Genomic DNA, 26565 nt, shown 5'->3' with positions numbered 1-26565 from the left:
CGGTCGGGCGCTGGGTCTAGGGATGGGACGTGTCTGGGGGACGGTTCCCCGGGGTGCGGTCGGGCGCTGGTCTCTAGGGATGGGACGTGTCTGGGGGACGGTTCCCCGGGGTGCGGTCGGGCGCTGGTCTCTAGGGATGGGACGTGTCTGGGGGACGGTTACCCGGGGTGCGGTCGGGCGCTGGGTCTAGGGATGGGACGTGTCTGGGGGATGGTTCCCCGGGGTGCGGATGGGCCCACGCTGGGTCCCCTCGCGCGGGGCTCTGCACAAGCCCATAGAAACAGGGCCCTGCCCCGCAGAGCGGAGGACGCCATTGAATCCAAACTACCAGGGTGGGAAGGGCCCGCGGGGGCTCATCTCGTCCAGTCCCCTGTCCGCAGCAGGACCAATCCCTCATTTTTGCCCCCGGTCCCTAAACGGCCCCCTCAAGGATCGAGCGCCCGAGCCGGGGTCTGACAGGCCACGCTCACGCCACTGAGCTCCCCCCTCCGCCCCCGCTTAAGGTCCCCAGCCGCCCAAGGGGCCCCCTATTAATTACGAGTGGGGGGGGGATATTCCTGTGTGGGGCTCAGCCCGGGAGCGGGCAGCGAGGGGGGGCCCGGTGGGGAAAGGGCCTGGCTTGGCTGGGAGAGCCCCACCCGCGGGGCCCAGGGGCTCAGCCCTGCCCCCTCCCCCTGCCCCTCGGGCCCTCCCCTGCTCCCGCCCCCCCACAGCCCGCCATGGCCGCGGCCGCCGCCGCGCGCTCCCTCTGCGGGCCCGGCCGCCGGGCGCTGCCGCTGGTGGTGATCCTGGGAGCCACGGGCACCGGCAAGTCCGACCTGGCGCTGCAGCTGGGCCTGCGGCTGGGCGGCGAGATCGTGGGCGCCGACTCCATGCAGGTAGCGCCGGGGGGAGGCCGGGAGCGGGGCCCGGAAGGGATCGGGGCCTGGCCGGCGCGGCGGCGGGGAGAAGGGGAGCGATCAAGGCCTTGCGGAGCCGGGGCCTCCCGCAGGACGGGGGGCCGGGAGAGCCGGGGCCCCGTGAGGGGATGGGGCGGGGGGGGGGGAAGGAGCGAGCTCACTGACGCTGCATCGCAGAGGGGAGCCAGGAGACCCCCAGCTACTGCCCTGGTTCTGGGCTTTGTGGGGTGAACTCGGGCAGGCCCCCCAAAGACCCACTCCAGGTGGGGGGGGGTTTGCTCTCGCTCCGCAGCTCCTAGTTCTCCCCGCCGCTGGGGCCCCTTATTGTTTGTTAAGCACCGTACACGCCACGCTTCGCTCTGGTTTGCAGCCGGGAGACCCTAGTGTGGCTCCCCCTAACTCACCGAGGTGGGTGCAACACCCCCCCGCCCCCAGTTACACACACCCCAGAGGGAAATAATCCCACCAGGCTGACTGGACCGTGTAATTGCAGGTTTTTTTTCTAAGAGCCGCCACTGCTTACTTAAGATGTGCTAGGTGAAACAACCTGGAGAGCTTTCCGTTCAATCAAATGAAATTTCCCTGTCTGTGAAATATACGGCAAGTGTCTTTTTAAAAAAATGAACTTGCCTGCTGAATAGAGGCTCTGGGTTAATGTTTACAAGCTGGGAAGGAATTGCTCAGCCTCCAGTGGCTGCCCAGATGTGCTCTTGAGAATGACCCCTGGCCTAGCCCAAAACAGGGCCTGGAAACTCTTAGGATAGGAGTCAACACATAACTTTAAAACTGTTTGGGCCGTCTTTGTTCTCTGTTCACCGGATCTTGGTGCGATCTCTAAAAACAAGCCAAGTTTGACTTTTCTACCCTCTGCAGTTTTTTGAGTGACTAAGATTTCTCATCAAGATCCTGGGGGAGGGGGAGTGCGAGCTGTTCCTTTGTTTTTTAACGCATGCATACTCAAAAATGGTGGGACTGATTTTGTTCAATTCCCGCCCCGCCAAAAATAATTTCACCTTTGGAATGAGACTGGGCCTGGACAGTTGAAACCCAAAAGGAATCAGTATGAGAAGTAATGAGCTCAGGGAATGCAGAATGGAAGTTGAACGTCACATGAGCTGTAGCTCACGAAAGCTTATGCTCAGATAAATTGGTGAGTCTCTAAGGTGCCACAAGTCCTCCTTTTCTTTTTGCGAATACAGACTAACACAGCTGTTACTCTGAAACCTGTCATGCTTGCTCTTATAAGCACTGCTTCCAATCAGGATCCGCTAGCACGGACTCTTGGGCATTTGTTGTGTCTCATCGAAGTGAATAAGGCTCTGCAGAGCACGTGAGACCTCCTTAAGTGAATCCCAGTGCAAGGTCAGGGTCTTACAATGTTAAATAAAACAGGATAGTAGCTCAAGGCCCTGTTCCTGCACTGAGCTCTGTGTAGGTGGTCTCCTGCATTTGCATGGAGCCCTGTTACTCTGTGGGGGGGTGGGGTCTGTCACTGGAGAGGTCATTGTAGGAGGAGGGTCCAAATGAAGATAATGATCTAATTTGGAAGCTCAGTTGGTGGGCTTCTATCACTGCTTATTAAAGGGACTGGCTGGATAAATAGGCATGGCAGAATTCAAATGTTATATTTTTATAATTTTGACAGATAATATGCTTATTTTAAGCAGTTTTTCTATTTTCATCTATTTGCATTTTCATATTGCGGAAAATTATAGGTTTTAAGTAATTTTATTTTCAATTTTTATCAATTTAAATTTTCACATACATTTTTTGAGGGAGGGTCAGACAATAATTATTTAATATCAGTAGATGTTGAGATTCAAAAAGTTAAAGTTTATAACTGTTAAAACACACATTGCCAACATCACATGTCAAATTCTACAAAGTAAATATCCTTAAATCAAAGTCTGACAAGTGTTCAAGCAGCATTTTTCTTCTTTTGCCTATATGTAAATTTCTGTTATCATTGGAAATACTTTTTCTTATGTGTGTGTGGTAAAATCAGTGTTTACTGACATTTACCAACAAAAGACGAGTCCTTTTTAGCCTAAAGATAAATAATATTAAAAACAATTCCTTATTAGTCACTAATGACACCAGAGATCATGAAAGGGACAATGTCATCTTAAAAATCCCATGTAAGCAAATTCATTTCTTTAGCTATCTTACTTATAACATCTTAGTTTATTACAAATGAAAGATGTTAATGCTTCCATTGTACCTGTCACTGTGTTTTATTTACTTTTTGGATTTCTGTTAGCTTGTACAAGGAAAATCAATGAAGTAAGTTTTGCTTTTGTTTAGAGTCTCTTTCACTGAGGTTCCTAGTGTTGTGATGTTTGGATTTAAAACACTGCTTTAAATTACTTTAAATTTTTTCATCGTTTTGTATTAAATTGTGGCAATATTCTGATAAGCTTCTTTTTTACAGTATTTTAATTTGGTGCCAAATTTAAGGTGTTGGTTTTTACCTTTTAATCCTGAAATAATTTTTTAAAACTGTGGATGTGTTTCCCTCCCATCTTTGCTATTGTTTGTTGTCTTTTTGCACCTCACTCAATTTAGATGTTGAAACTGGACTTGTTGTTTTTACTTTCTGGTTCTTGTGTATTAGCTCACGGCTGCTGTTTGGGTTCTGAACAGGGAAGGGGGGATAGTCTAGAAACTCTTTCTACTGAATTTAAAACAAATAATGAAAATGCTTTTGCTCATACGGGAGTTTTTAAAACGCAGGGAGGTGGGGCTGCGGAGTCTTAGGCCTGAACTAAGTTGGCATGACCAAATGAACGTAACACTTGTGAAGCTTTGTGCAGCATGTCATGGTGTCTTTGAGCTACCATCAATTCAAGCGCTTGACCTAGCTATGTTAGAAAGCCACATGGGTGTGGAATTATCTGCTGGAGTCACAAGGTGACTTAGAACAGTTTTTAGGAGGCCAAGCATATTCCTGGTGAATGGTCTGCTAGTCCTTTAGAACGGTTGTTATAACATTTGGGGTTCTGACTCCATGGTAGATCGTAGAGGGAGGAGGTAACCTATTTTCTCTGGAATCTAAGGCCCTGTCTAGGTTAGTGCAAGTTAAGTTATTGGGGATAAATCTCTCTAGTATAGTGTCTTCATTAGGGGTTTCTACGAGTGTCCCAAAGGCTACGTTTCCACCATGAGCCAGGGGTTTGATTCCTCTGCCCGCACACACCTACTTGCGCTAGTTCTCATTGGGCTAGTAGGAGTATAAATAGCAGCATAGCTGCGGTAGCCTGGCTGGTCCAGGTAGCTCTGCCGTGACTTCTGCAGTCTTGGCTACACTGCGATTTGTGCTCAGGCTAGCTTGCTGGGTGCTCGCTCGGGTATGTGTAGACGTAGTGTATACGGATGTCATTGCACTAGTACAAATGTTTCCAGTCTAAACAAGCCCGGAGCTCTCACTGGAATGATTCTAGCCCAGCTGGCCATGAGGAAAGCTTTGCAAGGGTAACGTGCAATGATCAAATGAATGTGCGCTGGATGTGAATGCCGATTTAGGGCACAGTGAACTTGAACGAGCTATTGGGTCCTGGGACTCGTTTTGGCCGGCGTAGCAGAAATGAGTCTGAGTCATGGGGGTCACAGGAGGAAAACTGAGTGTTGTGGGAGGGGGAAACCATTGGCACCCCTGTTTTAGGAATACGGCAGGTTTTTTATGGCCAAGGCGAGATGTTTCTGCTCATGGAAGTCAATGGGAAAACAAGAGATCCTGGCTCTGTCTTGACTTCTCTGTTTCTCTGCAGAATTGGCTGGGACTGGCTGCCACAGTTTGAGGCTTCTAGATGTTCTGGGACCTGAACTATAGTTTGTGCTCTGGTTATCTCCGTTGCCCCTGTGGGAATGGGTCTACTCGGAAAATTCTGACGCCAGGCAGCCAGTGGAATCCAGGCGCTCGCTGTCGGCCTGCTTTCCTTTGAACCTCATCCTAGCGGGACTACGGAGGGAGAGCGGAGCGGCTCTGCTGCTTTTATCCTGTAATGCGGCCTGCTCTCCGCGTGGCCCCTTGAGGCTGCCAGACACTGGGGCAAAGGGTGCGTCTCGGAGGTACTGGGCAGCCTGAAGGCATAGTGTTGATTGGACCTTGTGTCCCACACGGCATGGTGGCTCTCGTAGGCATTAGCAGTTGGAAGGATGCGTCTCCCTTCTTTCTGGTATTGTTCCTGTGGCACGTGCCTCCCCGCTGGGTGTCCCAGAGCTGGCTGTAGCATTCAGGCTGAAGGATCCTGGTGAGTTGCTGCTTAAGGCTGAGTTTGGGTTTCTCTGTCCCCGTCCCTCGTTCCTAATTGACAGCCACACATTAACGCGTCTATCCAGTCACGGAAGGCACCCAGCAAACATCTAACGAATGCTGCCAGTGTTTAGGCAGCTGTTTGAGTCAAAGCAGTGCCCCGAGACCACCTGCTCTGGTGATAGTGTGGCCAAGGCCTGGCTCACAGGGACCCTTGTATTTCCCAAGTGTTCTTGGTGCCTGTGGATCCTGGTAGCTGAGTTATGGATTCACAGCCCCCTCTTTGCGTGGCTCAGGATGTCAGGATCATCTAAAGGGGCTTTTACTTCTTTCATTCTGTGTTGTCATTTCCCTTGGTTTTATAATCCTAATGAACCTTCTTTAAGAGTAACGGCAGCTCTCTACGGCTGCCCCGGAGAAAACAGACACCTACCAGGTGCTTTGCGAAGGGAGTGCTTTGTTGTAACCCTGTTTGCAGTGCCAGCTAATGGGAGACAGCTGAAGAAACAAGTGGGCCTTTCACATCAGGCTGCTGAGTATCCTTTCTCCCCGTACCGCATGTGGGGAAAATTCCCAGCCAAAAACTTCATGCCCCTCTTCAGAATTGTATCTATCTTAGGTACTCAGATGGCCCTGTTACCATGGGGTCTGAGCAAGCACCTCCCAATCTGTAACTTTATCCTCACCCACCCTGCTGAAGTAGGGAAGTGCTCTTTTCCCCATTGTACAGATGGGGAAGAAGGAGGCTGGGGCCCAGCTTCCACTGAAATCAGTGGAAGTTACACCCCTAAATACCTTTGAGGATCTGGGCCTAAGTGACTTGCCCATGGTCACCTATGAAATCTGGGGTGAGCAGGGAGTTGAACCCAGATCTTATGAATTCCAGGCGATAGTGCAAACCACTGGACCACCCTTCCTTTCATAATGCCAACAACCTCATCGAGGCTAGGCCGCTGGTGAGTTCTGCCCACCACTCCTGATAGGCTAGAAATGGCACACATCCTGTTATTGTGTTACCCCATCACCCCCACCCTGATGTGCCCATTGTGAGGTCTTATCTTCTAGGCTGGAAGCCGTTTGGGACAGGGATTGTCATTTACTGTGTGTTTTTAATAGTGATTGGTGTGATGACTTTCACATCAGCTCTCTTTGCCTCAGTTTCCCCACCTCGTTACTCTCCCACCTCTTTAAGATCTAGGGATGAATCTATCTAGGTATTTACGTGGGCCCCAGCTGAGTGCTCTAGCAGTATTGTTCTTCCTGGTGTTGCACCCAGAGGACTGGTGCTCCAGGCTGCTGCTAATCTGTTTTGGGGCCTTAGACAGTAACAAAGTCTTATCTGAAACCTTGCAGAAAATAGACAGGAGTCTACAGTGCGAGGATATCTCAGCTGCGAGGCCCTGAAGCCAGCCAGCTGGTGGAATCTTTCTTTTCTCTTTTCTCTGTGTGTGTAAAAGGCTCCCTTTGTTCCGCTCCCAGCCCACACAGGGACACCACATTCCTCCTCCTCTTGTTTCCAGATATCTAGGGAGCCTCTCCCTCCGTGTTTATTCTCAGGAGAACCTTGAAGGATTGAGCATGGCCTGAAAATCCCAGCTCTGCCCATGTAGGGCGCTGGGGCTCCAGCCGCCTCCCTGCAGCTAGTCAAGTCCTGCCATTAGCAAGAGATTTGTGTGTATCGCTATGATTTCGGGGAAACAGGTGTGAACCAGGGGAGCTGAAAGGCTGATGGGCCTTGCCTGGGCAGGGCGTCTTCCCATTGACTTCCACCTGCTTTGTATCAAGCCACAGCAGGCCTGAATTGCACCAAGCAATTACCTCCTCTGGGTCTGACTGTATTAGATAATGGAAGGTAATCAATAGGCTCCAGCCAGCCATGGGGTTTGCCGGCAGGGAGCTGGCTCCTGGGTATCTCCTTCTGTCTGCTCAGAGCCCTGTTTGTGTTTGTGCTCAGAGCTGGCTGCATTTCCATCCCTTTCCTCGGGCACAGCTTTGTCACCCTCCTGCCCCTTCCTCCCCTACAGAGACTGCCTGCAGGCAGCCGCTACCTTCTTGATGCTGTTAAGGGAGTGCCAGTGGGTGGCTGGGGAGGGGCCTGGTGCTTTCAAAGCATGGCCCCCGAGGGGCAAATTAAACAAGCAAATGAATCTTGTTTCTCTCTGCAGCTTCCCTGAGATGTGATATGACACTAGAAGGACCACAATCCCCCCTCTCCCCGTCATGGGGTCCAGTGGAGGAATGAGGCCCAAAGAATTCAGTAGATATTGGCAATGGTCCTTCCCAATGTGCTGACTGTCTTGTAGGGGCCAACATAAATTCCTTCTTCCTCCCTGCCCTCCATCTCCTGAGCATCCCATGTCATTCCAGGGGATTATTATTAGGAGGCCACCTCAGAAGCCCAGCTGAGATCAGGCCCCTCACTGTGCCTGGTGCTGCACAAACAGATGATTGCTGCCCTGAAGAGCTAGTGATCTAAACGGACCAACACAGGGTTAAGGGAGAAGGGCTGTAACACAGGAGCAAGGGTGACAGATGGTACCTGTCAAGTTAGTGCCATGGTTTGGTGGTTTTGTTTTGAATTGTTTGGGTGTGGTTGTCCTGGGAGGAGAATTAGCTAATTAGAGACTATGGGGGGGGGGGGGGCTAAGGAGAATAGGGGAAAGGAAAAGAAGGGGTGCAGGGAGGACAGATGGAATGAGCTTGAGCCAAAGAAGCTGTGGAGGGTGTTGGAGCAAACGGCCAATCAGCTCAGGGAGAGAATGGCCAGAGTCAAAAGGAGCGGAAAAAGCGACCGGGCACAGCTTACCTTGCCAGAGTCCGCAGGTCCTGCCACAGCTGCTTGTCTGTGCTCACACCGGCTGAGGCCAGGGCTGCACAATGCAAGGTTTGCTGGGGCGGTTATACCTGTATAACTCCGCCGGCAAACTCTCCGCATGGAGACCCAGCTTATCCCCGTGTCACTTGTCGCTTGAATGAGCGATACCAGCAAAAGGATTCTTGTGCTGGTCGAACTGTAACCACGCTAGGGCTTTTGCCCTACAGACGTGTTGCAAAAAGTCACCTCCCTACCTGCCATTGCTATACCGCCAAGGTTTCCAGGGTAGACGTGGCCTGAGTCTCTGGGCAGCCCTTCCCTGAGCTGGCGTGGTTGGGAGACGGGGCGGGCCTTCCTTCCTTTCTCCCTGTTGGGTGTGCTCTGGGAGTTGCTCCGGGGCCCACTCTGCAGGAAAGCAGCACATCTACAAACTAGAGGGAGGCCCCAGGCTGAAGGTGTGCAGGTTGGCTTGCTGCAAGCTAGGGAGGGAGATGTTTTGCTCCAGTAACCTCACATTGTTCTTCTCCATGGCCCTCCGCCTCTCCCTAGCAAGTCACCAACGCGATCCATTGAGCATCACTTGCAGGAGACTGGCAGGCGGGGGGGCTGAACGGTTGGCAGCTAGCAGAAGTAAAGTGGGAATGAATCTGGCTCTGTGAGTCTGGCTCTCCAGTGTTACAGGCTGCTCTCGCCTCACCAAGCCAGGCTGACAGGGCCTTATTCCAGCGCAGGCTCTAACCTGAGGCCTGGCATGTGCAGAAAACTCCAGCCTGCGCCATGCTCAGTGCATCCTCCCAGGGGCTGAACCCCGTGGTTACAAAGCAGGGCCTCAGTGGGTGTCTCACACAAAGAAGGCACAGTCCCCCTTAAAGCGTTGAAATCTGATTTCCGAACAGAGAGGCTGCTTTATGAGCAGTGTCTTCGCCCACAGCGCTGGGCGTCCTGGGGGAGCGCTGGGCGTCCTGGGGGAGCGCTGGGCGTCCTGGGGGAGCGCTGGGCGTCCTGGGGGAGCGCTGGGCGTCCTGGGGGAGCGCTGGGCGTCCTGGGGGAGCGCTGGGCTATAGAACCCGACTCTGATCGGGGTTTGCAGGCAGGCTTTTTAGAGCAGTGGCCCAGCTGCTTCTCAGCACGGGTTGCCAACAGCATCCGAGGCTCTTTGTGCCGTGCCAGGCCAGTGCCAGGTCCGTGGGCATACATCACCGAAGAGACTTGTATTTGCACAGTGCCCGTGAAGCATGCAAGGGACACACCCACCGATGTAACAACACGCTCTTCTGAAAGAGCTCTCCTCAGGGGACCCTCCTAATTCCTTAGATCCAGAGCTCGAAGTCGTAAGTAAGGCTCTGATATTTACACTGGGTAGTTCCTTAGTTTTGGCCATAACTGGGTATTTACACACCCCAGATGGTGGATCCTGGGTATGACCTTGATGTTTGTGCTGCCTGGATGCAGAGCGTGGCGATTTACAAAGAGCCCTGCAGAAGGGTTGGCCTGTTTTTAAAAAAACTCTGTTCCTAAATCAAGGAATGCGATCCAGCGGCTAGTCAACAGCCCGGGAGCCAGACTATCTCCCTTGCTGCTCCCTTGCTGTGTGATGGGCAGGTCCCTCCTGAGTTCCTCCATTTCACTAGGGAGTACTCCTCTAGCTCACAGGGGATGTAATGACGTGAGGTGCTTTGAGATCTTCACATGAAAAGTGCCCTGAAGTCTGTTTCCTGGTTCCGCAAGGAAGGAGTAGGAGAAGAGGGGGGATTGAATAGCCCAGCGATACTAGACTGCCTAGCTGAGGGATGTTCTTATCAGGGGCTTAGAAAATAATCAGATCCAATAGTGCCATCTGCACTGTGAGTTTGATGACTGTGGTAGCACGGTTTTTGCTGTTCCTGAAGGGGTGTGGTGCATTGGGTTTGATCGGTGATTGTGCCTTTTCTTTCGGTAACTACCCAAAACACAGATCTTCCAGGGTGCACCGTGCACTGTATTACATCACTGCAGGAAAGGATACAGGTAAGTCTGTACGTCCACTCAGCTGCAGGAGCGGCTGCAGACGGTATGGACAGAGGTGCGTGTGTTAAAGACACATCCACAGAGATCAGTGTGGTATCACCCGATCAGCACGTGGGCTTGACATGACTGGGATGCTCTTCTCTGCGCTGATAATCCAGGGCATTGGTGGATTTGGTCTCTGAAGCATCCAGGGAGCTGAATTGCTACCTCAGTGTATGTTTCTGCCATGTGAAGTGTTGTCAGCTGGGCCTCTGAGCTGGGGTGGGGGAGGGCTGACGCTTACGCAGGGTGGAAAAGAGCAGCTGCAGCCACAATGGAGAATTTCTTACTCCTGATTGTCTTCTGTCTTTTTCTCTACCTTGCCAGCTTTTTTGATCAGATTTCCACTGTAGGCCTGCAGCCCTTTCAGACCGGGGAGATAAACTCTGATATGGGATCACTCCAAAGAGAACGCAGCAGTCAGAGCAGCTGGCTCTGGATAATCTCATGTTCCTTTTGTATTAGACAGAATATAATAATTTGTCCAGCCTTTGCAGTGCCTTCCACCTGAAAAGATTGGTGTGCTTTACAAAAGTTGGGAGGCACTGTCTGCGTTTTACAGGGAAATAGGCATGAAGATGCAAAGTAACTTGCCCAAAGGTCACCCAGCAAGTCAGTGGCACGGCTAGGAATGGGACTCAGGAGTCCTGACCCCCAGTCCCATGATAGGAAACATTACAAAGCTGACAGGAATGGGTCATATGCAAACACCCAAAGCTCCCCGAGTTGGACTTTCTCGTCAAACGTTTATTTCTGCCAAAGGCCCCTTGAATTTTCAGCAAACATTGAAAACCGAAGCGCCCCAGCTGAAGGTGAGGAACCCAGTGTGTCTTTGATCTTCCCAGAATAACAATCTGGTGCGGGTGCTTTGCCCTTCCTGTACACAGGCAGGATTTTCTCTTCCCCAGGGGCTACCCACCCTTGCTAGCTTAGCCCTGCAGGGCATAGGCACTGCATATTCCAAACACCCATTATGCCTCACTCATTAGGTACTAGGAGGTAGGGGAGTATTGTCCCTGATTTCACTGATGGGGATGCTGAGGTGAAGGGGACTTGTCCAAGGCCACGCACAGGGTCAGAGTCGTGAGTTCCTGGCTCCCAGTCCTGTGCTTTAGACCCTGTCTCCCCTCCAAAGGGAACTGTGTATCTTTTTAGAATTGGGGAGCTAACTGATCGGGCACTACACTGGGCCAGAGAAGACCTGAGTTCTATTCCCAGCTCTGCCACTGACCTGCTGGCTGACTGTGGGCAAGTCACGCCAGTGCATTGTGCCTCAGTTTCCGCAGCTGTGAAGTGGGGAGGATACTGACCGTCTGCTGTAAAATATTTTGAAATCTGCTGATGAAAAGTGGGGTTTCCTGTTAACATGATTGTAGCCTAGACTAAGGATGGCCGTGTGGTCACTGGTCTACTTTACAATTTACAATTGTGTTCAAATGCGATTGGGGATCCTAGTGTAAGCAAAATCTCAGCCTCCAGCTCTCTGGGCATTTCCTCTGTGCCGCTCCCTTACTGCTCTCCCCTCCCTTGTTGTCCTCTCACTGGTTCTTGGGGCTTGCACTCGGGACCCTTTGAAGCTCAGAATTCCCATTGTCTGGGTGCTGAGATTTGGTAAATATCAGTTTACCTGTAAATCTGGAGATTTTGATTCTATTATAAAGGCCTGTAATCCTGTGGCAGAACTAATTCAACTCCAGGGAGTGGCTGTGTCCTCTCTTTGGGGGTTGTTGACCTGAGCTGATGTATAACTTTTTTCCTTCGGGTACCTGGAGGGACGTGTCACCGAGCAGGTGAAAGGGGTGATAAGCTCAGCTTTTACTGGATGTGAGAGCTCCGACTGTTACAGGGCTCCATGGTGTTTGCAGAAGGATCTCCTCCCCAAACAAGACTTTGTGCTCTGTTAGGGACCCTGCATTTGGACAGAGCTGCACCTGAACGTTTACCAGCAGAAGTGCCCGGTGGGGTTCATGAAAACAGGCTGTTGTCTGAGGGCTGCAGTTTGGAGCTGGACTTGGCGAGGTTACCCTGATCAGTGGCTCTGCCCTGGCTCTCCGATCACTGGGTCATTGGAACACGCTTGTGTCAGCAACGCACGTGGGGCTGTATTTGGCCCCAGCACAAGCAGATGCTGCCCTGATTGGCGAGTCCGCTTACGCCAGGGCTGAAGCTGGCCTTCCTTCGCATGGCCTGTGTCCTGTCTCGGCCTGGGTCAGAGGGAAGAAGGGGATGTCTCCAGAGTATGAAGGATTAGCTGAAGTGGTCTGTGGTCATGGGGCTGAGGAGGGAGAGCAAATTCCTCCCTTCTCCTATGTGGCGGGGGTGGGGACAGCTCTGTGATTAACGAGCGGGGATTCGGACTCTTATCTCCTGCTCTCTGTGTCCCAGGTGTACAAGGGGCTGGACATCATCACAAACAAGATCTCTCCCCAGGAGCAGGCTTTGTGCAGACACCACATGATCAGCTTTGTGGATCCCTTGGTCTCTAACTACACTGTGGTGGACTTCCGGAACAAAGCAGCGGCCCTGATATCCTTTCACAGAGCAGTCCGACTGGCCAGACAAATACACACCGGGCTCTTCCGTTCTCTCCCTGGCCCCTTCCCTGGGCCCGGGCCATTGCCTGGATCAGCCATTCGCTGTCTTCCAGGGGTGACTTCCTTAAAAACTGAAGCTGGTGAGAGACTGTTAAAGGCGGTGGGAAGTTGAGCTAATGCTGTAGGAGAAGCATTAGCTTGTCCAAACCCCTCTTTGTCCATGTGTGGACGTCTGGGCGTCGTGTGTCAGGCCAGACTCCGTAGCCAGCAAGAGGAGCAGTTCGGAAACCAACCTTTGATGAAGGCAGTGCTGCTGGCGTGATCAAAGCCACTCGAATTTGGGGTTCCCCGGGCAGCTGTCGGGTAGAGCCCTCTACCTCGCTGCATGCCACCTGCAGCATTAGTGCCTGGGGCGGACGTGGCTAGTGGGGAGAAGTGGAGAGGGGGATGATGATCTAATCCAGGGGTGGGCAAACGACGGCCCGCGAGCTCCCGGTCTGGGGCCGCTCCATGTGTAGGAGCTGGAGAAGGGACATGCCGCTGCTTCCAGGAGTTGCTTGAGGTAAGCGCTGCTCGGAACCTGCACCCCTGAGCCTCTCCCCATGCCCCTGCCCCGATCCCCCTCTCCAAACCCCTTGATCCCAGCACGGAGCACCCTCCTGTATCCCAAACCTCTCATCTTCATCCCCACCCCAGAGCCCGCACTCCCAGCCAGAACCTGCACCCCTTCCCGCACCCCTCATCCCCCTCCAGCCCTCCGAACCCCTCGGTCCCACCCCAGAGCCCACACCCGCAACAAGAGCCCTCACCCACTCCTGTGCTCCAACCCCAGTTTTGTGAGCATTCGTGGCCCGCCATACAATTTCTATTCCCCGACGTGGCCCTCAGGCCAAAAAGTTTGCCCACCCGTGATATAATCCCAAACCCAAGATGGTCAGGTTTGAAATAGATCAGTGAAATCATGCCGGGAGCCCAGGAGTGAGAGTAGGTGCTGGTCTGCTTTATACCCAGGTACATCAAGAGACGCAGTCAGAGCGCTGTTGTCCGTTGTCAGATTAAAGAATAAGTTTAGTTTGTACTGCAGAGAGGCTCGAACGAATGTATCGGTGTCCCTGAGACCTGCTATGACCCAGTAGGAGCAGGGCTCCGGCTCAGCCTGGTTCAGTCCTGTCTACGCTACGAGACCAGACTGGATTTCAGGAGACGTGTGGGTAGCAGCAAGACACGGTTGTTTCCATGGTGTAGATGGCCTGTGAGAAGCTCCCTTTCCCTCCATCGAATGCTGAGATTTTGCAGAGCTTTCTAGGCCCCTCTGTGTCTCGCCTCGCGCTCCTTAACCGTGCACATTGAAGATATATTTGCTCGAGAGAAGATCCCAATCGTTGTGGGAGGCACCAACTATTACATCGAGTCCCTGCTCTGGAAGGTCCTTGTCGATACCAAGGTAGGAGCTCTGGGGGGCAGCAATTCCTGGGCGAGGCAGGTCCCTTCCTCACGGCTGGGTTTGCTGTGATTGGAAGCAAATTCGCCTTCCTCCCTTGGATGCTACACTAGGCCTATGTAACCCCCTTCCTGCAGAGCAACATACCAAGTGCATCCAGGTAATGCCCTCCCTCGGGAGCAGCCTAAGGCACTCGCCCAGAGGTGAGGACATGCTTTCCTTGCATTAGCGGCTTGTTAGCTGAGTCAGCACCAAGCAGGTGCCTGGAGGCAGATTACCGGTGCTGTGGGCGTTACTCTATCCGATGAAGTGAGCTGTAGCTCAGGAAAGCTTATGCTCAGATAGATTTGTTGGTCTCTAAGGTGCCACAAGTCCTCCTATTCTTTCTATTGCTGAAGGCTCTTGCGGCAATCCCTAGCCAATGGCGGGGAGCCGGTGCCCCGTGCGAGGTGGTAGACTTGTGAGTCCTTTGGTACGCTTGTAGGCAGCAGCTCTGCTTGAAGCTGGGCCTGAGACATGACGTTCGGGTCTGACCCTGCACTGCCCCAGAGCTCGGGGAGATTTGGGCTGCCTGGTTTTGATTTGGGCTCCTTTCTGATCCATCCCACCATCCTCAGGGAGCGGAGGGTCCCAGATGCAGCAGGTTTGAGCAGGGTCTTGCTTTGTCCTGCAGGAACATTCGCAGAGGTTTGACTTGGGCGGGCTGATCTGTGCCCCACAGGAGAAGACCAGCCCTTCCCCTGGGCGAGCAGCCGACCGGAAGGTGGAACTGGAGCAGCTGGATGGCCGTGAGCTCCATTGCCGGCTGAGCCACGTGGACCCGGAAATGGCTGCCAAGCTGCATCCCCATGATAAGCGCAAAGTGGCCAGGTGAGCTTGTCTAGCTGGAGAGCGCTGACCTTGGGGGCGCTGCGGCCGCTGTAGACGGTCGCCTCGTGCCGTTTGCGGCCTCTCTTGCCATTGCAGTTAGAGTCCAGCTGAGGTTTGTGCCTCTCTGCAGATCTGCCATGGCTGGGCCCCTCGCGGGGAAGTGGACACAGTCGCCTCTTGTCTGCCACCCGATGAACAAACTTCGCTGGCCTCTCGTCGGTTTCCATTGCCACTCACTAGACTAGCACCAGGTCACATGTGGAGGCTGGACAGAGAAGGGAGAGGAGTGTGAGGGGCAGGGCTTGCATGGAGTGACATTGCAGACAGGGAGGAGGAATTAGATCTGACCTCTTGGTTCCAGCTGATGCAGAGAGATTGTGGGGTGCCGGAGGAGGGTGTTTTCATCTCTCTGCCATTGGATGAAGAGCAGTCTCTGGTTCTTGGAGTCTGTCAGATCAGCAAAAGGCTGGGTGGTTCGTGAGGGTCGAATACCAATATCCAGAGAGACTGGGCAGAGCCATTCTTTGAGAGGCCCTGATCTCTGCTCTTGGCTGTGTGGAAGTGATCTGACAGGGAGCGGGAGTGAAAGTGACTCACGTGCTTTCCCAGCTGCTCCCTGTGACACCAGGGCATCCAGCTAGTGGGTGCAATTCCTCGGGGCGGTTTGCGTTTATTTGGGGGCTTATGAAACACGCTGCTCAGTCGGCAGGGAGACATCTGGAAACAGGCAATAGAAGCGACTTGCTGCCCAAAGCCAGAGCGAGCAGGCTCCCGTTCCCCACCCCCGAGTGGCTGGAGAGACCTAGCACTATGCCTTGGACATCACCCAGCTCGGGCTCTGAAGGGACCAATATGGGAGCCGAAGCCCAGGCCCTCTGCAGTGAAGGCCCAGCCCTGACTTGCAAACCTAGGGCCTGTTAACAGGAGCATCCCTGCTGCAATCAAAGGCATCAGCGAGGGTGGCCAGGACCCAGCCTGGCGATCGTCGTTCACGCCTCCGGCGGCCCTGAATAGGGTGGCCTTTGGCAACCGGTAAAACGCTGCCCACGGGCCCACAGCGCGCTGCCGGCTCAACCTGGGGAGCCCACGCAGGCCAGGAGAGCAGCAGCAGCTTCTCTGGAGCGATTTAAAAAGAAAGCTGCCGTGCTGGCTGAGTAACATACCGCGGAGCTGTGGGAACGGGGCGCGGCGAGATTGGACTTGTCGCCTCGAACAGACTCTCCCAACCCAGCCCTGCCCGCAGGTGAAGCGGGGCAACGCCCACCCCGTTCGCACGGGAGAGACGCAGTCATTGTTCTGCCGGCTGCTTCTGTTGCTCTGTGACCTTTCTGATCCGTGGTACCAACCCCTTCCCTGCAGGGACTCTAGACGGGAAGAGGCAGGACGCATGCCAGCACCTCTCCCCTAGCCCCGTAGGGGCTGTCTCAGCGTCATTAGTGGGGGGTGGTTCTTATGGTCAGCCAGCTAGGTGCTCCATGTCTTACACCCACCCCCTGGCCTCTTCCCCCAGGAGCTGGTAGTCGGCTCTGGGCATACTCAGTACATCATGCTCCTGAAAGGGGCAGATACTTTTTCCCCAGGTGGGAGGGTTGGGTTTTCCTGTGCGTTCATGGTTCCCTTTGGCTGTATCCGCGAGGGCACTGGGCAGATGGAAATCTGCTCCGAACCTGGCTTCTGAGCTGTCTCTGTCCATCTGTTGTACAGGAGCCTGCAAGTATTTGAAGAAACTGGGATCCCCCATAGCGAGTTCCTGCATCGGCAGCGAGAGGAGGAAGGCGGGGGCCCGTTGGGGGGGCCCCTGAAGTACCCAAACTCCTGTATCCTGTGGCTTTATGCAGACCAGGCAGGTAAAGAGAGGGTTCTGACCAGGGGCCGTCTGGCTGAATGGGCAGAGCCGTCCTGGGGCGAAACGCAGGCAGGGTCTCTCTCGTCCCAAATGCAGTCTCCTCATTGAGCGGTGCCTGGTCTGAGCCTGGGAGGGGTCCTCAGCAAGGAGAGACCCCAGCTGAGCAGCGTGTTCAGTGTGGTGTTAATGTGAGCCCCCCTGCCCCGATCGTCATGGTGCCCTCCCTTTAGCCCTGGCAAGTCCCACTCGTACCCTCCAAAGCAATCCTCTTTCCTTGGGGTTCACCCCCTCGTGCCCTGGGTCACGCCCATGGGCCCAGCAGAATGGGATTCTGACGGTGCAGGACTCCTAAGAGTTCTCGGTGCGTCACCCAACAGGAGGCCGGATCCGTCAAAAATGATCGGAGTTTTGCCTTTAGCTTTAATGAGAGCAGGATCTGCCCATTACTATCCTGTAATTCTTGTAACCTCCCGTCAGTAGAATTATTCCAATTTTACAGATGGGGAAACTGAGGCAGGGAGAAGTGAAGTGGCTTGTCTAGGATCATACAGTGGGATTGTGGCGACATTGGGAATAGAACCCAGGAATCCTGTCCCCAGCTCCTGTCCATTGACCTAGCCCTTGGCAAGCATGGAATGGCCCAGTGCTGCCCTCAGGGATCAGAGCGCGAGTTCAGTGCTCAGGTCCTTGGTTGCCAGTCCCTCTTCAGGAGCTTTGTGAATGGTGCTCCCTGCTCCAGCAGGGAGGGGGCATTCGAGGTGGGAGTCACACAGTGAGAGGGGCAGCAGGTTTGTGAGTATGGAGATGTCTGGGGTGGAGTGTAGGGCTTGCACTACCCCTTCTCCCCCGCAAGGATTTAGGGTGCCTGGCGATGGAGCCATTCGCATGGTCCTCGGGAGGTCCGGGATGCAGCCTGCTACTGTGGGTGTATGTGGCTGGGAAGCCGTGCGCTCTCAGTGCCAGGGCTCTCCATCCTGCGAATGCGGCTCGGGGTGTTTGAATCGCTGTTATGATCTCTGCCAGCTCTAGATGAGCGGCTGGACAAGCGGGTGGATGACATGGTAGCAGCGGGGCTCCTGGAGGAGCTGCGGGACTTCCACCGGCGTTACAACCAGGAGAAGGTGGCTGAGAACTGGTGAGTGTTCGGCTGGCTGCTTCGCACTCAATCAATCCCCTGTTGTTGCAGGGGCCTTGGGCGTTGGAGCACCTCAATCCTCCTGTTCACTGCCTGTGGCCTGTAATACGTGAGTCCCCCTGAGAGCTGAGTCCTTGGGCCGATTGTGGCTGAAAGGCTTGGTGTGGGGGTAGTTAGAGGGTGTTTAGTGGCCTGTGACATCCAGGATTGGGCTGGTGTGATGGTACCTCCCAGGTGTAACCTCTGATGCCAAGCTCCTCGTGTGGGCACCTGGACATCCCCCACCCCACCCCACTGATCCAGGCCATTGCTGGGGTCGCTCCCATGTGGCTGGCAATGGCTTTGCTGTTCTAAACACATGGGAGCTGATGTTGTGGGGACACAGCACAGAGGGGGGCAGCTCCTTGCTGCAACCGACAGGTGTTGACCTGCTGTCTGACCTTCTTCTCTAGCCAGGATTATCAGCACGGCATTTTCCAATCTATTGGCTTCAAGGAGTTCCACGAGTACCTTATCACGGAGGGGAACTGCCCTCAGGAGACCAGCGCCTTGCTGCTGGAGAAAGGTGGGAATGGCATGCCCAGGAGGCTGTCACTTGCTCACACCTGGTAGCCCATGAAGGGGAGTCTCGTGTCTACCCCTAGCAGCACTGTGCAATGGCCCAGGAGGTCCCAGCCACCCATGCCTGACAAGCCTTGCAACTCGGGAGGTGCTGGTGTCACTTGGCAGAGTCTTGAGCAGGGTCTGGTGCCCCTTGGCCAGCTGAACCAGGCTGTCTCCCTGGGGAAGGGCTCCTTGGAGCTGGGCTGCAGAGTGTCTCCCATGCTTAGAGATTGAGGGAGATGGAGACTCCTTTGCCTTTGCTTGGTGAGCCAGGGATTTGCTCACTTGTCCCTTGGTTGGATCCAAAGATGGAGAAGATCTGTTGAGGCCTCCAGTCCATCCCCTTGGAACCCTCTGTAGGATCGTCCCTAGAGTCTGTTCCTCAGGGCTTGGCCCAGTTGAGTTTTAACTGTCCCCCATGATGGTGTTTCCATCACTTCCCTTTGGAGAGTCCTCCCCCTGCTGAGAGACCTCCCTGATCTTCAGCCTAGTGGTCACCCTCCCGTTAGTCCGGCCATCCCCCCTCCTCCCTTGGGGTTCGCACCTTCCCACACCCTGCCCCACTTAGTTCCCACTGGCTTCTTTAACATCCATGGAGTCTAATTCACAGGTGCTTTGTTACCTTAATTTGAAAGGGATCCAGGCCCTGAAACTAGTGACAAAGAGATACGCCCGGAAGCAGAACAAGTGGGTCCGAAACCGCTTCTTGAGACGTAAGTGTTTATACCCCTTCTTCGCCCCACCCCCAGCTGCCCTGGGAGCATCCCCTCCCCTCTCATCCCTCCGCCCCATTCACGCCCCACTCCCGGATCTGCTCTGGGGAGTGTCCCAGCCCTCCCCTTTCTCCTCCATCCCTCGGAGCAGTGTCCTCTGCCCTCCTGGCTGGAGAAGGGAGCCTGGCTGCCATTGGTGGCCAGGCGAACTCTGGTTTGTCAGGTGCTGTCCAGCCCGTGGGGGGCTCCGAGTTCTCCCAAGGGGGGGTGCGTTGCGTACAGGGCACGCTCTGACCCTGCTCCCTGCAGTCCCCTCTCCCTGTGAACAGCTCTCCTCTGCCATTGTGGCTCTACGGCCGAGGCAGCCCTCTGGAGGGAGGGGGCCGTACACGATGGGGCAGCTGGATAAATAGCAACGTCTCCGGGCGCAGGCCATATCCAAGGACAGTTACGTAACATGGCTCTCCAAGGGCCACCGAGGGAACCGTTCCCGTGTGAATTCCCTCTGCTGAGTCACGTGGACATTCTCCGCCTGAGTGTGAGGCCGCCCGCCCCCCCAAATTACCGGGATCTGTCCAGCAGCCTCTTCAGTGAATAACCTTTGGGTGTGTCCTGTCTTCAGGCTGCCGAGAGGGCTGGGCACATCGGGACGTGCTGTTCCTGCTTCACTCCCGGCCCATCAGGACCAGGCCTGCCCAAGACCTTGCTGCCCCGGCCTTGTCTGTGCTCATTCCCCCTCCCACCTGAAGTGGACGTTCCTGAGCTCCCTTCCCAGGCCCTCTTCGGTGTGCTTGCTCCCTAATTGTCCAGCTGTGACAGGGAAGTCTCCACCCCTCCCAGGAAAAGCTCCCTCCTTGCTGGCTAAAATCCCAGCAGAACAAAGCCCCACGCGCCACCTGTCCCTCCACACGTCCCCTCCTCCTGCACTAGCTGTTGCTGGCAGTCAGATCCCTGGCTGCCTACAGGCCAGCTCTTTCCTGAAAGGGGCTACAGGGGATCTGCCCATCGTGTTTACCTCTCCCCATGAGCCCACACGCGCGCCGGGCTGGAGCGAAAAGCCCAACGGACAGCTGCCCTCCAGATTAGGAGCTGCAGCCGATTGGTTGTTACAGGCCTGCCGTGCACACCACGATGGCAAGAAGCCAAAGGGACTTCCCTCGCCCTGGAGCAGGGCCAGGATCAGCAGCTGGGAGCCGAGCATTTGTTGAAAGGTGGCTGGTAGGGGCAAGAAAAAGAAAAAGAAACCCAACCAGGCCAAAAGACTGGCTTTGAACTGGGTGCAGGGCTTTCCCGGGGCCAGGTGCGCAGCATCCGCGTCTCACCTTTCTGCCGAGCAGCAGATGGGACAGGTGTGCCTTCGATCGGCCTCTTAAGAGCCTTCTTTGTGGCTGGAGCAATAAAAGGCAGCACCTGCCGGATGCCGCAGCCTTTGATGACTTTGTCTGAGTGATTAGGTGCTCGCTCTGCCGGCTGGCAGGTGAGCGACATCGCTGGGGAGTGTGCGCTGTCTGGCTTGCAGACATCTCTGCGCTCTGAGTGCCAGCTGGGCCTCTGGAAGCACCAAACGCCCTCACGTTGGTTTAAGGAGGCAGATGGGTTGGTTTTAAAATAGTCCCACACCAAATGCAGGTGTTCAGATGAAGCACACCCATTGCTACGTGCGCGTCCACCTCTTGTCCTTCTGTGACAGCTGTAAATAAAGCAACCAGGCTGAGACCCTCAAAAGCAAATACCCGATCCAAGCACCAGGCTCGAGTCTCCCTAGAAGAACAGCTGCACCTCACGTAATTGCTGTGTGCTGAAGCCATCTGGGTCTCCGTCTGACTCTTCCGCTGGCTGAGTGAGCCTGGACTTTTCCAGTGGACCGGGCAGGTGGGAAGTGGGTTCTAGTTATGATGGGAGCACAATTTGCTTGGCTCTTGCCAAGCTCTAGATGTTGGGTTTCTTTCCTGCCCCTGGATTGCAAACTGCCCTGCTGGACGCTGGGATTGAGGATGTGCAGTTCCTAGCAAACCAAGGGCTCCGGTAATCCTGTCTCAGGACCACTCTGTCTCAGAATATCTGTCTCGGAAGGACAAACTGGTGAGGATAATGTGGGACGTCTCCCAGGGATGTTAGGGTCCTGCAGCCACACCGCTCAGGAGTAACGTGACTGGCTAGGATACTGCTGGCAGCTAATTGCTTCTGCTCTGTGTTTCTCCCCAGGCCCTGGACCCAATGTGCCCCCAGTGTATGGTTTGGAGGTGTCTGATCTCTCACGGTGGGATGAGAATGTATTGAAACCTGCCCTTCAGATTGTGGAGAGCGTCATCCAGGTGAGCTTCATCCATGGGCCTGTGTGAGCAGTTGCTTAGGAGCCACTTATTTTGGTGTGTGTCTGATCTCTCTGTCCTGCCCTGGGTGGGGACTTTTGCCAGAACTGCAGCCTGTCCCTTCCACAAGCTGCCACTGTCGCTAGAGTTCTTCTCCCCAGAGCTCCACCCAGGGAGATTGCGGTCTCCATGCTTCTAAACTAGAGCTCCCTCTCTCCCTACTCCTCTAGCCTCCAGGCTTGCCCCTCTCAGGCTGGCCAAGGGTTATTGCTATGTCTCTAACTCCAGGTTTCCGATTGTGTCCCGCTGTTACTGAGGAACCCCCAAACACACAGCATGCCCCTTGTCTCATACTGGGAGGAGACTGACTCCGTAGCTCTGACCCTTGAAGGTCAGTAGGAAAGCCTACAAATCCCATGACAGTGGCAGTGACGAGAGAAACCTCGCTGAATAGAAACTGACCTGACACCTTTTTAACCTCAGGGGCAGCAGCCATCGGCAGACCCTGTAATGATGGAGAGTGAGATAAATGAGGACAAACGGAGTCATCACATGTGTGAGCTCTGCAACAGAGTCATCATTGGGGACAGAGAATGGGCAGGTAGGATCCAGAGGGGGGGGAAACATATATGGGATAACTTCAATGTGGAATTGCAGTTTGTGTCAAGGGAACAAAATGAGTCCATAGATACCTGCTCTTGGTCATATGACCTTCATTACATGATCTCAGGCTTCCTAGGACTGTTTACAGCCCTCTGATAAAAGCAGCCGCTTGCAAGCCTGGAGGGGTGTAAGCAGCCATCTGTCAGCTCTTACCACTGGGCTGGGGGGAGGGAAACAGGAAAACTCACGTTCTCTTCTGGCACTGGGTGGTGGGAGCCCTCTCCGTCAAAACACTCTTCTTAGTGCATCACTTCTGAATTTCCGTGTTCGTTCTGAGCTGCTGGTTCTTGTTAGCAATTCAGGAGGGTTAGCGAACCTGCACCGAGAATCTTGTTTCTCTTACAATCTATTTTTTTTCTTTAAAACAAACAATAATATATCCTGGAAAGTTTTTAAAAAGTTGGGTTTGCGCCAACATTTAGGTTTTGTAAAACTAAAGCTTTTCCCAGATCTAATGTTGACAGGAACATTTCCATGAGTTTGAAAATTGAATTTTAATCCCATTGGAATCAAAATATTTTAAAACAAATTAACATTTCCCGGAAGCTCAGAACCTCAAAGTGAGATTGGCTAGAAACTGACTAGCAACAAACATGAAACTGACACGTCTATCTTCATTGTGCAAACTGAGTGAAATGCTGAAAGCAAATGCAGTATTAATAGCGAGAAGTAGGTTTTAAAGATTCATTTAGTTTTATTGATCCAGAGAGCGGTTTATAACGTAGGTAGGGAAGTTGGTGTTTTGCCTTAGTAATTCTCTTTAATATGCTTAGATCATAAATGTAGTTATCTGGTTTTTAGTAGATCTGTGTATTGTACTAGTTTGAAAACATTTTAAAAGACATGCATACACACCAAGGAGAGAGAGTCTGGAAGATTTGAGAGCTCACTCCATGCTGCTAGGGCACAGGAATCATTATGACCAAGAGTGGTCCTTTTGTAAGGTACAGTTACGGGGCAATAGATTCCTTTCCTGGGGGTGTCGTCCAAGTTCCCAGTTGTTAATATTTATTTATCCTAGATCAATGCTGCATCCCCTATATCCAGCCATACTTGGCATGAACCCATAAATGGTGCAAGAGCAGTGTTAGGGGGAGGGAGGGCGCATGTAGAACTGAACTGAAATGTTGCCATTAAATGCAATCTTAAAGCTACACATTTAAACACATGAGGCAGGAAATGAAAACACCGGGGGCCCAGAGTCAACTTGAAATCTAGTCAGTTTCTAAAGATGAGTTAGAAATAGTTTCAGAAACTGCTCCTGGCCCTGATGGTCCTCTCAGTTTTTGTGTTTTTTTTTTTTTTTTACAATTGCACTTTCAAGTTGTTTAAAACGAAAGACTCTCACAAATGACAGGAGAGATGTGTACTGTTTCAGTTAAACTTTGGTATCACTTGTAACAAAATTTCAGAGAACTGTGATTTCATTGCAACCTGATGGTGTTCCAATAACACTGCGATAAAGTACCAAATGTGCATATAATTTTCTTTCAAAGGAGGCCAAAGGAAAAAAAGTCTGGAAAATGTCCTAGGGCCCCCATCCTGCAAACACATATGCACATGCTTAGCGAAGGCCTTGTCTACACTGAAGTATTGCTGTCGTAACTATGCCGGCATGGCTAGGGCTGCGAAAACCCCCTAGTGTGGAGGCTGTTATACCGGGATAAAAGTGCTTATACGGCCGTTGCTATTCTGGTTCGGTGAATCACCTCACACCGATATAACTGCATGTACACTACTGCTTTGTAACTGTGTTGTAAATTAATCATACCTCGTATGGACCTAGTAATGCCAGTAAAACTTTGCGCGTAGGCCAGGCCTAAGCAACGGGACTGCTTGTGTGCTTAAAGGAAAGCACAAGCGTGAGTGTTTGCAGGATCAGGGCCTACCTGTGTTTTTGCACAACTCCGTAGGTGTTAACTTCATCCAGTCTATAGACCCACAAAACACCCAGCTATGGCATATTGTATGTAAAGACACATTTTTGGCACCGCTTCGTGGTGCTGCAGACAATTGTCCAACTTCACGACGTAACGAGATACGAAAACCGGTTTGTGATATGAGGCTCACAGCAGCTGTTCCTCACTGAGGGCTAGACTCGTCAGCAATGTAGAGGTCACCCATTTGTGAGTCTTTAGGCACAAAAATGGTTTTGCATCTCTCTTTACAGGGCAGTGTGCGTGTGTATAATATGATATAATGTTTATCCATCTGGATTATTCGAGTAGGTGGCAGGATTTTAAACAGACCAAGGCCTTTCCCTCTAGTGCTAAGAATGAGTATGAATTGGTTTGGCCTGAAAGGAATACTTCTATGAGTGACTGGAACAGAGGCTGCTGGATCCTATGAGGTAATGAACATCCTCATCTCCCCCATAGTAGTGAATGGGAGTTGAGGGTGCTCAGCACATCACAGGATTGGATGAGTTGGGTATTTGCTTCCCCAAGATCCCCCTGAGTCGCATGCTCTGTTTGTCTTTGCCCTCAGCTCACACAAAGTCGAAGTCCCACCTTCACCACCTGAAGAAAAGACGGAAGCTGCACTCGAAGCTCAGTGCTGTGGAAAGCCAAGTTAATGTCACAGGGACTCAAGGAGATAGTGACGGGACACAGAACTTGGGACAGGACAGAACGTAGGCTCAGTTCTGCATCTGCCAGCCAGCTGGGGAGCAGGGTCAGCAGTTGTTCTGCCCCCAGTGGAATCAAGACTGAACGGAGCAGAGTGCAGGAAGGATCTGGGGATAAGCTGGGTGTCTTGCTTTCAGCATCCTGCTGCAGGCAAGAGCGTATCCTCTTCACACGGCACGAATGGGGCGAGGATCCCCAAACTTCTCCAGCCCAACCTGAAAATGGCTGAACCTCCAAGCAAGCTCACCAGGAGCAACCAAGCTGAGTTGTGTTTTTAATTCTAGGCCGTGATGCAGCATCCCAGCCTTGGGATTTGATCTAGTTTGCTGGCATTTGAGCGAGGTGTTCTCAGGGACAGAAATACTGTGTCCATTCCAGCCTGGGCCAAAAGCATAGAGCCACACGCTAGGGAATTCTTGCTATCTTTATTTATTGTTTATGAAGGCGATTTTTTTTTTTAAACATCTAAATAAAGTAGAAACGTTGGCCCCCCTCTTTCTGGTGAAAATGATTAGCCCTCTGGTTTGGTAGCTCCGATCTGTTCCAGGCTTCCCTGGACTGCCCGTGGGCCTGCATGTTACTCCAGGTCCAGCCCTTTTCTCCAGAGCCTCAGTCTCCACCTGGCTTTTGTATGCGGTGGGCAGAAGGTAGTCTTATCTCTCTGCATACTGCTGGCAGTGAAAGCACCAGCACCTGTTAGAGAGCACCTTTGAAATGATCTTGACAATGGGCTAGAACTAAGATCCCTGGAGTTGACAACAGGTGAGTCTATCCTAGCTAAACCCTGATTCCCAGGGGTTTATACTGTGGTTTGACATCCACTGGTGCCTGGGGATGAGTGCCGTACTCGGAGCAGATGTAGTCCTGTGGGTTTCTATGTGGTAACGAATGCCTCTGAGCTTCATTCTGATGGATCAAAGAGAGATCCAGCCACGCTGCCTTATTTCCTTGTGTAAAAACCATTCTGGGCTTGTGGGATTCTTGTTGCAAAGGGAGCAGCCTATATTTTGGCTAAGGTTTCTCCCATGGGGCTTCTAACCTTCAAAGCGCAAGATGTTCCTGCAGCTGCCACAGAATCACTTAATGTGGCTGAGATGAGATGAATGCCCCAGGGCTCTGCCCACTTGGGAATGGATTGGGTTACTAAAAAAGTATCTCTGGACAGATTCCCTATCGCAGGCTCTGGGGATGGATCTTTGGTTGGGGATTAGGTTGAATTGCCGGGACATGCTCTCTGGGTCCCCCTATGTTTAATTGTTTCTGTAATACCCTGAAAAGCAGTATCATTGATTTGTTTGACCCACTGGGGGAAGCTCAGTCAACATAAATCCAAGGAGAAGTTGCAAATAATGTGTCGCTCTTTTGCCCTGGAATCAGCAAGAGCTGGACGCTGGCTTTGAAACCTTCAGACGCTGCTGTTTTGTAAGGACTCTTCCCTCCCACTCTCCCTGTCTTCCCAGCCAGGGTTGGGATCCTTAGGGCAAACTCTTTGAATGAGGCAGGGATTACGGGGGGGGCATACAGTCTGCCTCACGGAGCATGTGCTGTCAGATGACCACACTGTTAAAAATGGATTTAATGGGCCTAATCGGTTTAATATTAACGCCCCATCTCCAAAGATTAACAGTGTTATGCGACCCAAATAGCAGCTGCTAGTCTGCATATTCCACTGACGATCCCATTAGCAATGGATGCTGAGCTGCAGGTGAGAGCTGTGCCGGTGAGAGCTTTTTCCTTCTCCTCGATGTTGTGTTTGCGATGCTCAGACTTCCTCTCAGGCTCTCTCGTGGCAGGGGTCAGAGGATATGG

General features: G+C 52.9%; 1 protein-coding gene across 2 annotated transcripts; it reads left to right on the top strand.

The window, feature by feature from the left end:
• The first annotated feature begins 712 nt into the window (after positions 1–712).
• TRIT1 (tRNA isopentenyltransferase 1) lies at positions 713–25251 on the top strand. Of its 2 annotated transcripts, none has more exons than XM_084652226.1 (11): positions 713–878; positions 12398–12540; positions 13894–13990; positions 14709–14857; positions 16562–16704; positions 17727–17838; positions 18291–18403; positions 19077–19154; positions 21360–21469; positions 21950–22067; positions 24617–25251. In XM_084652226.1, exons 1-11 carry the CDS (start codon positions 720–722, stop codon positions 24763–24765), a joined length of 1371 nt encoding a protein of 456 aa, XP_084508352.1. In that variant the 5' UTR covers positions 713–719; the 3' UTR covers positions 24766–25251. The 2 variants fall into 2 exon arrangements, with proteins under 2 accessions (XP_084508352.1, XP_084508351.1); XM_084652225.1 differs by having other exon boundaries at positions 14661–14857.
• The last annotated feature ends 1314 nt before the right edge of the window (positions 25252–26565 follow it).

Source organism: Lepidochelys olivacea (genome assembly GCF_965140295.1).
Source record: "Lepidochelys olivacea isolate rLepOli2 genome assembly, chromosome: 19".
NCBI classification, from domain to species: domain Eukaryota; kingdom Metazoa; phylum Chordata; order Testudines; family Cheloniidae; genus Lepidochelys; species Lepidochelys olivacea.
Note: the sequence above shows the minus strand (reverse complement) of the source record. Positions and strands in the feature narration are given on the sequence as shown.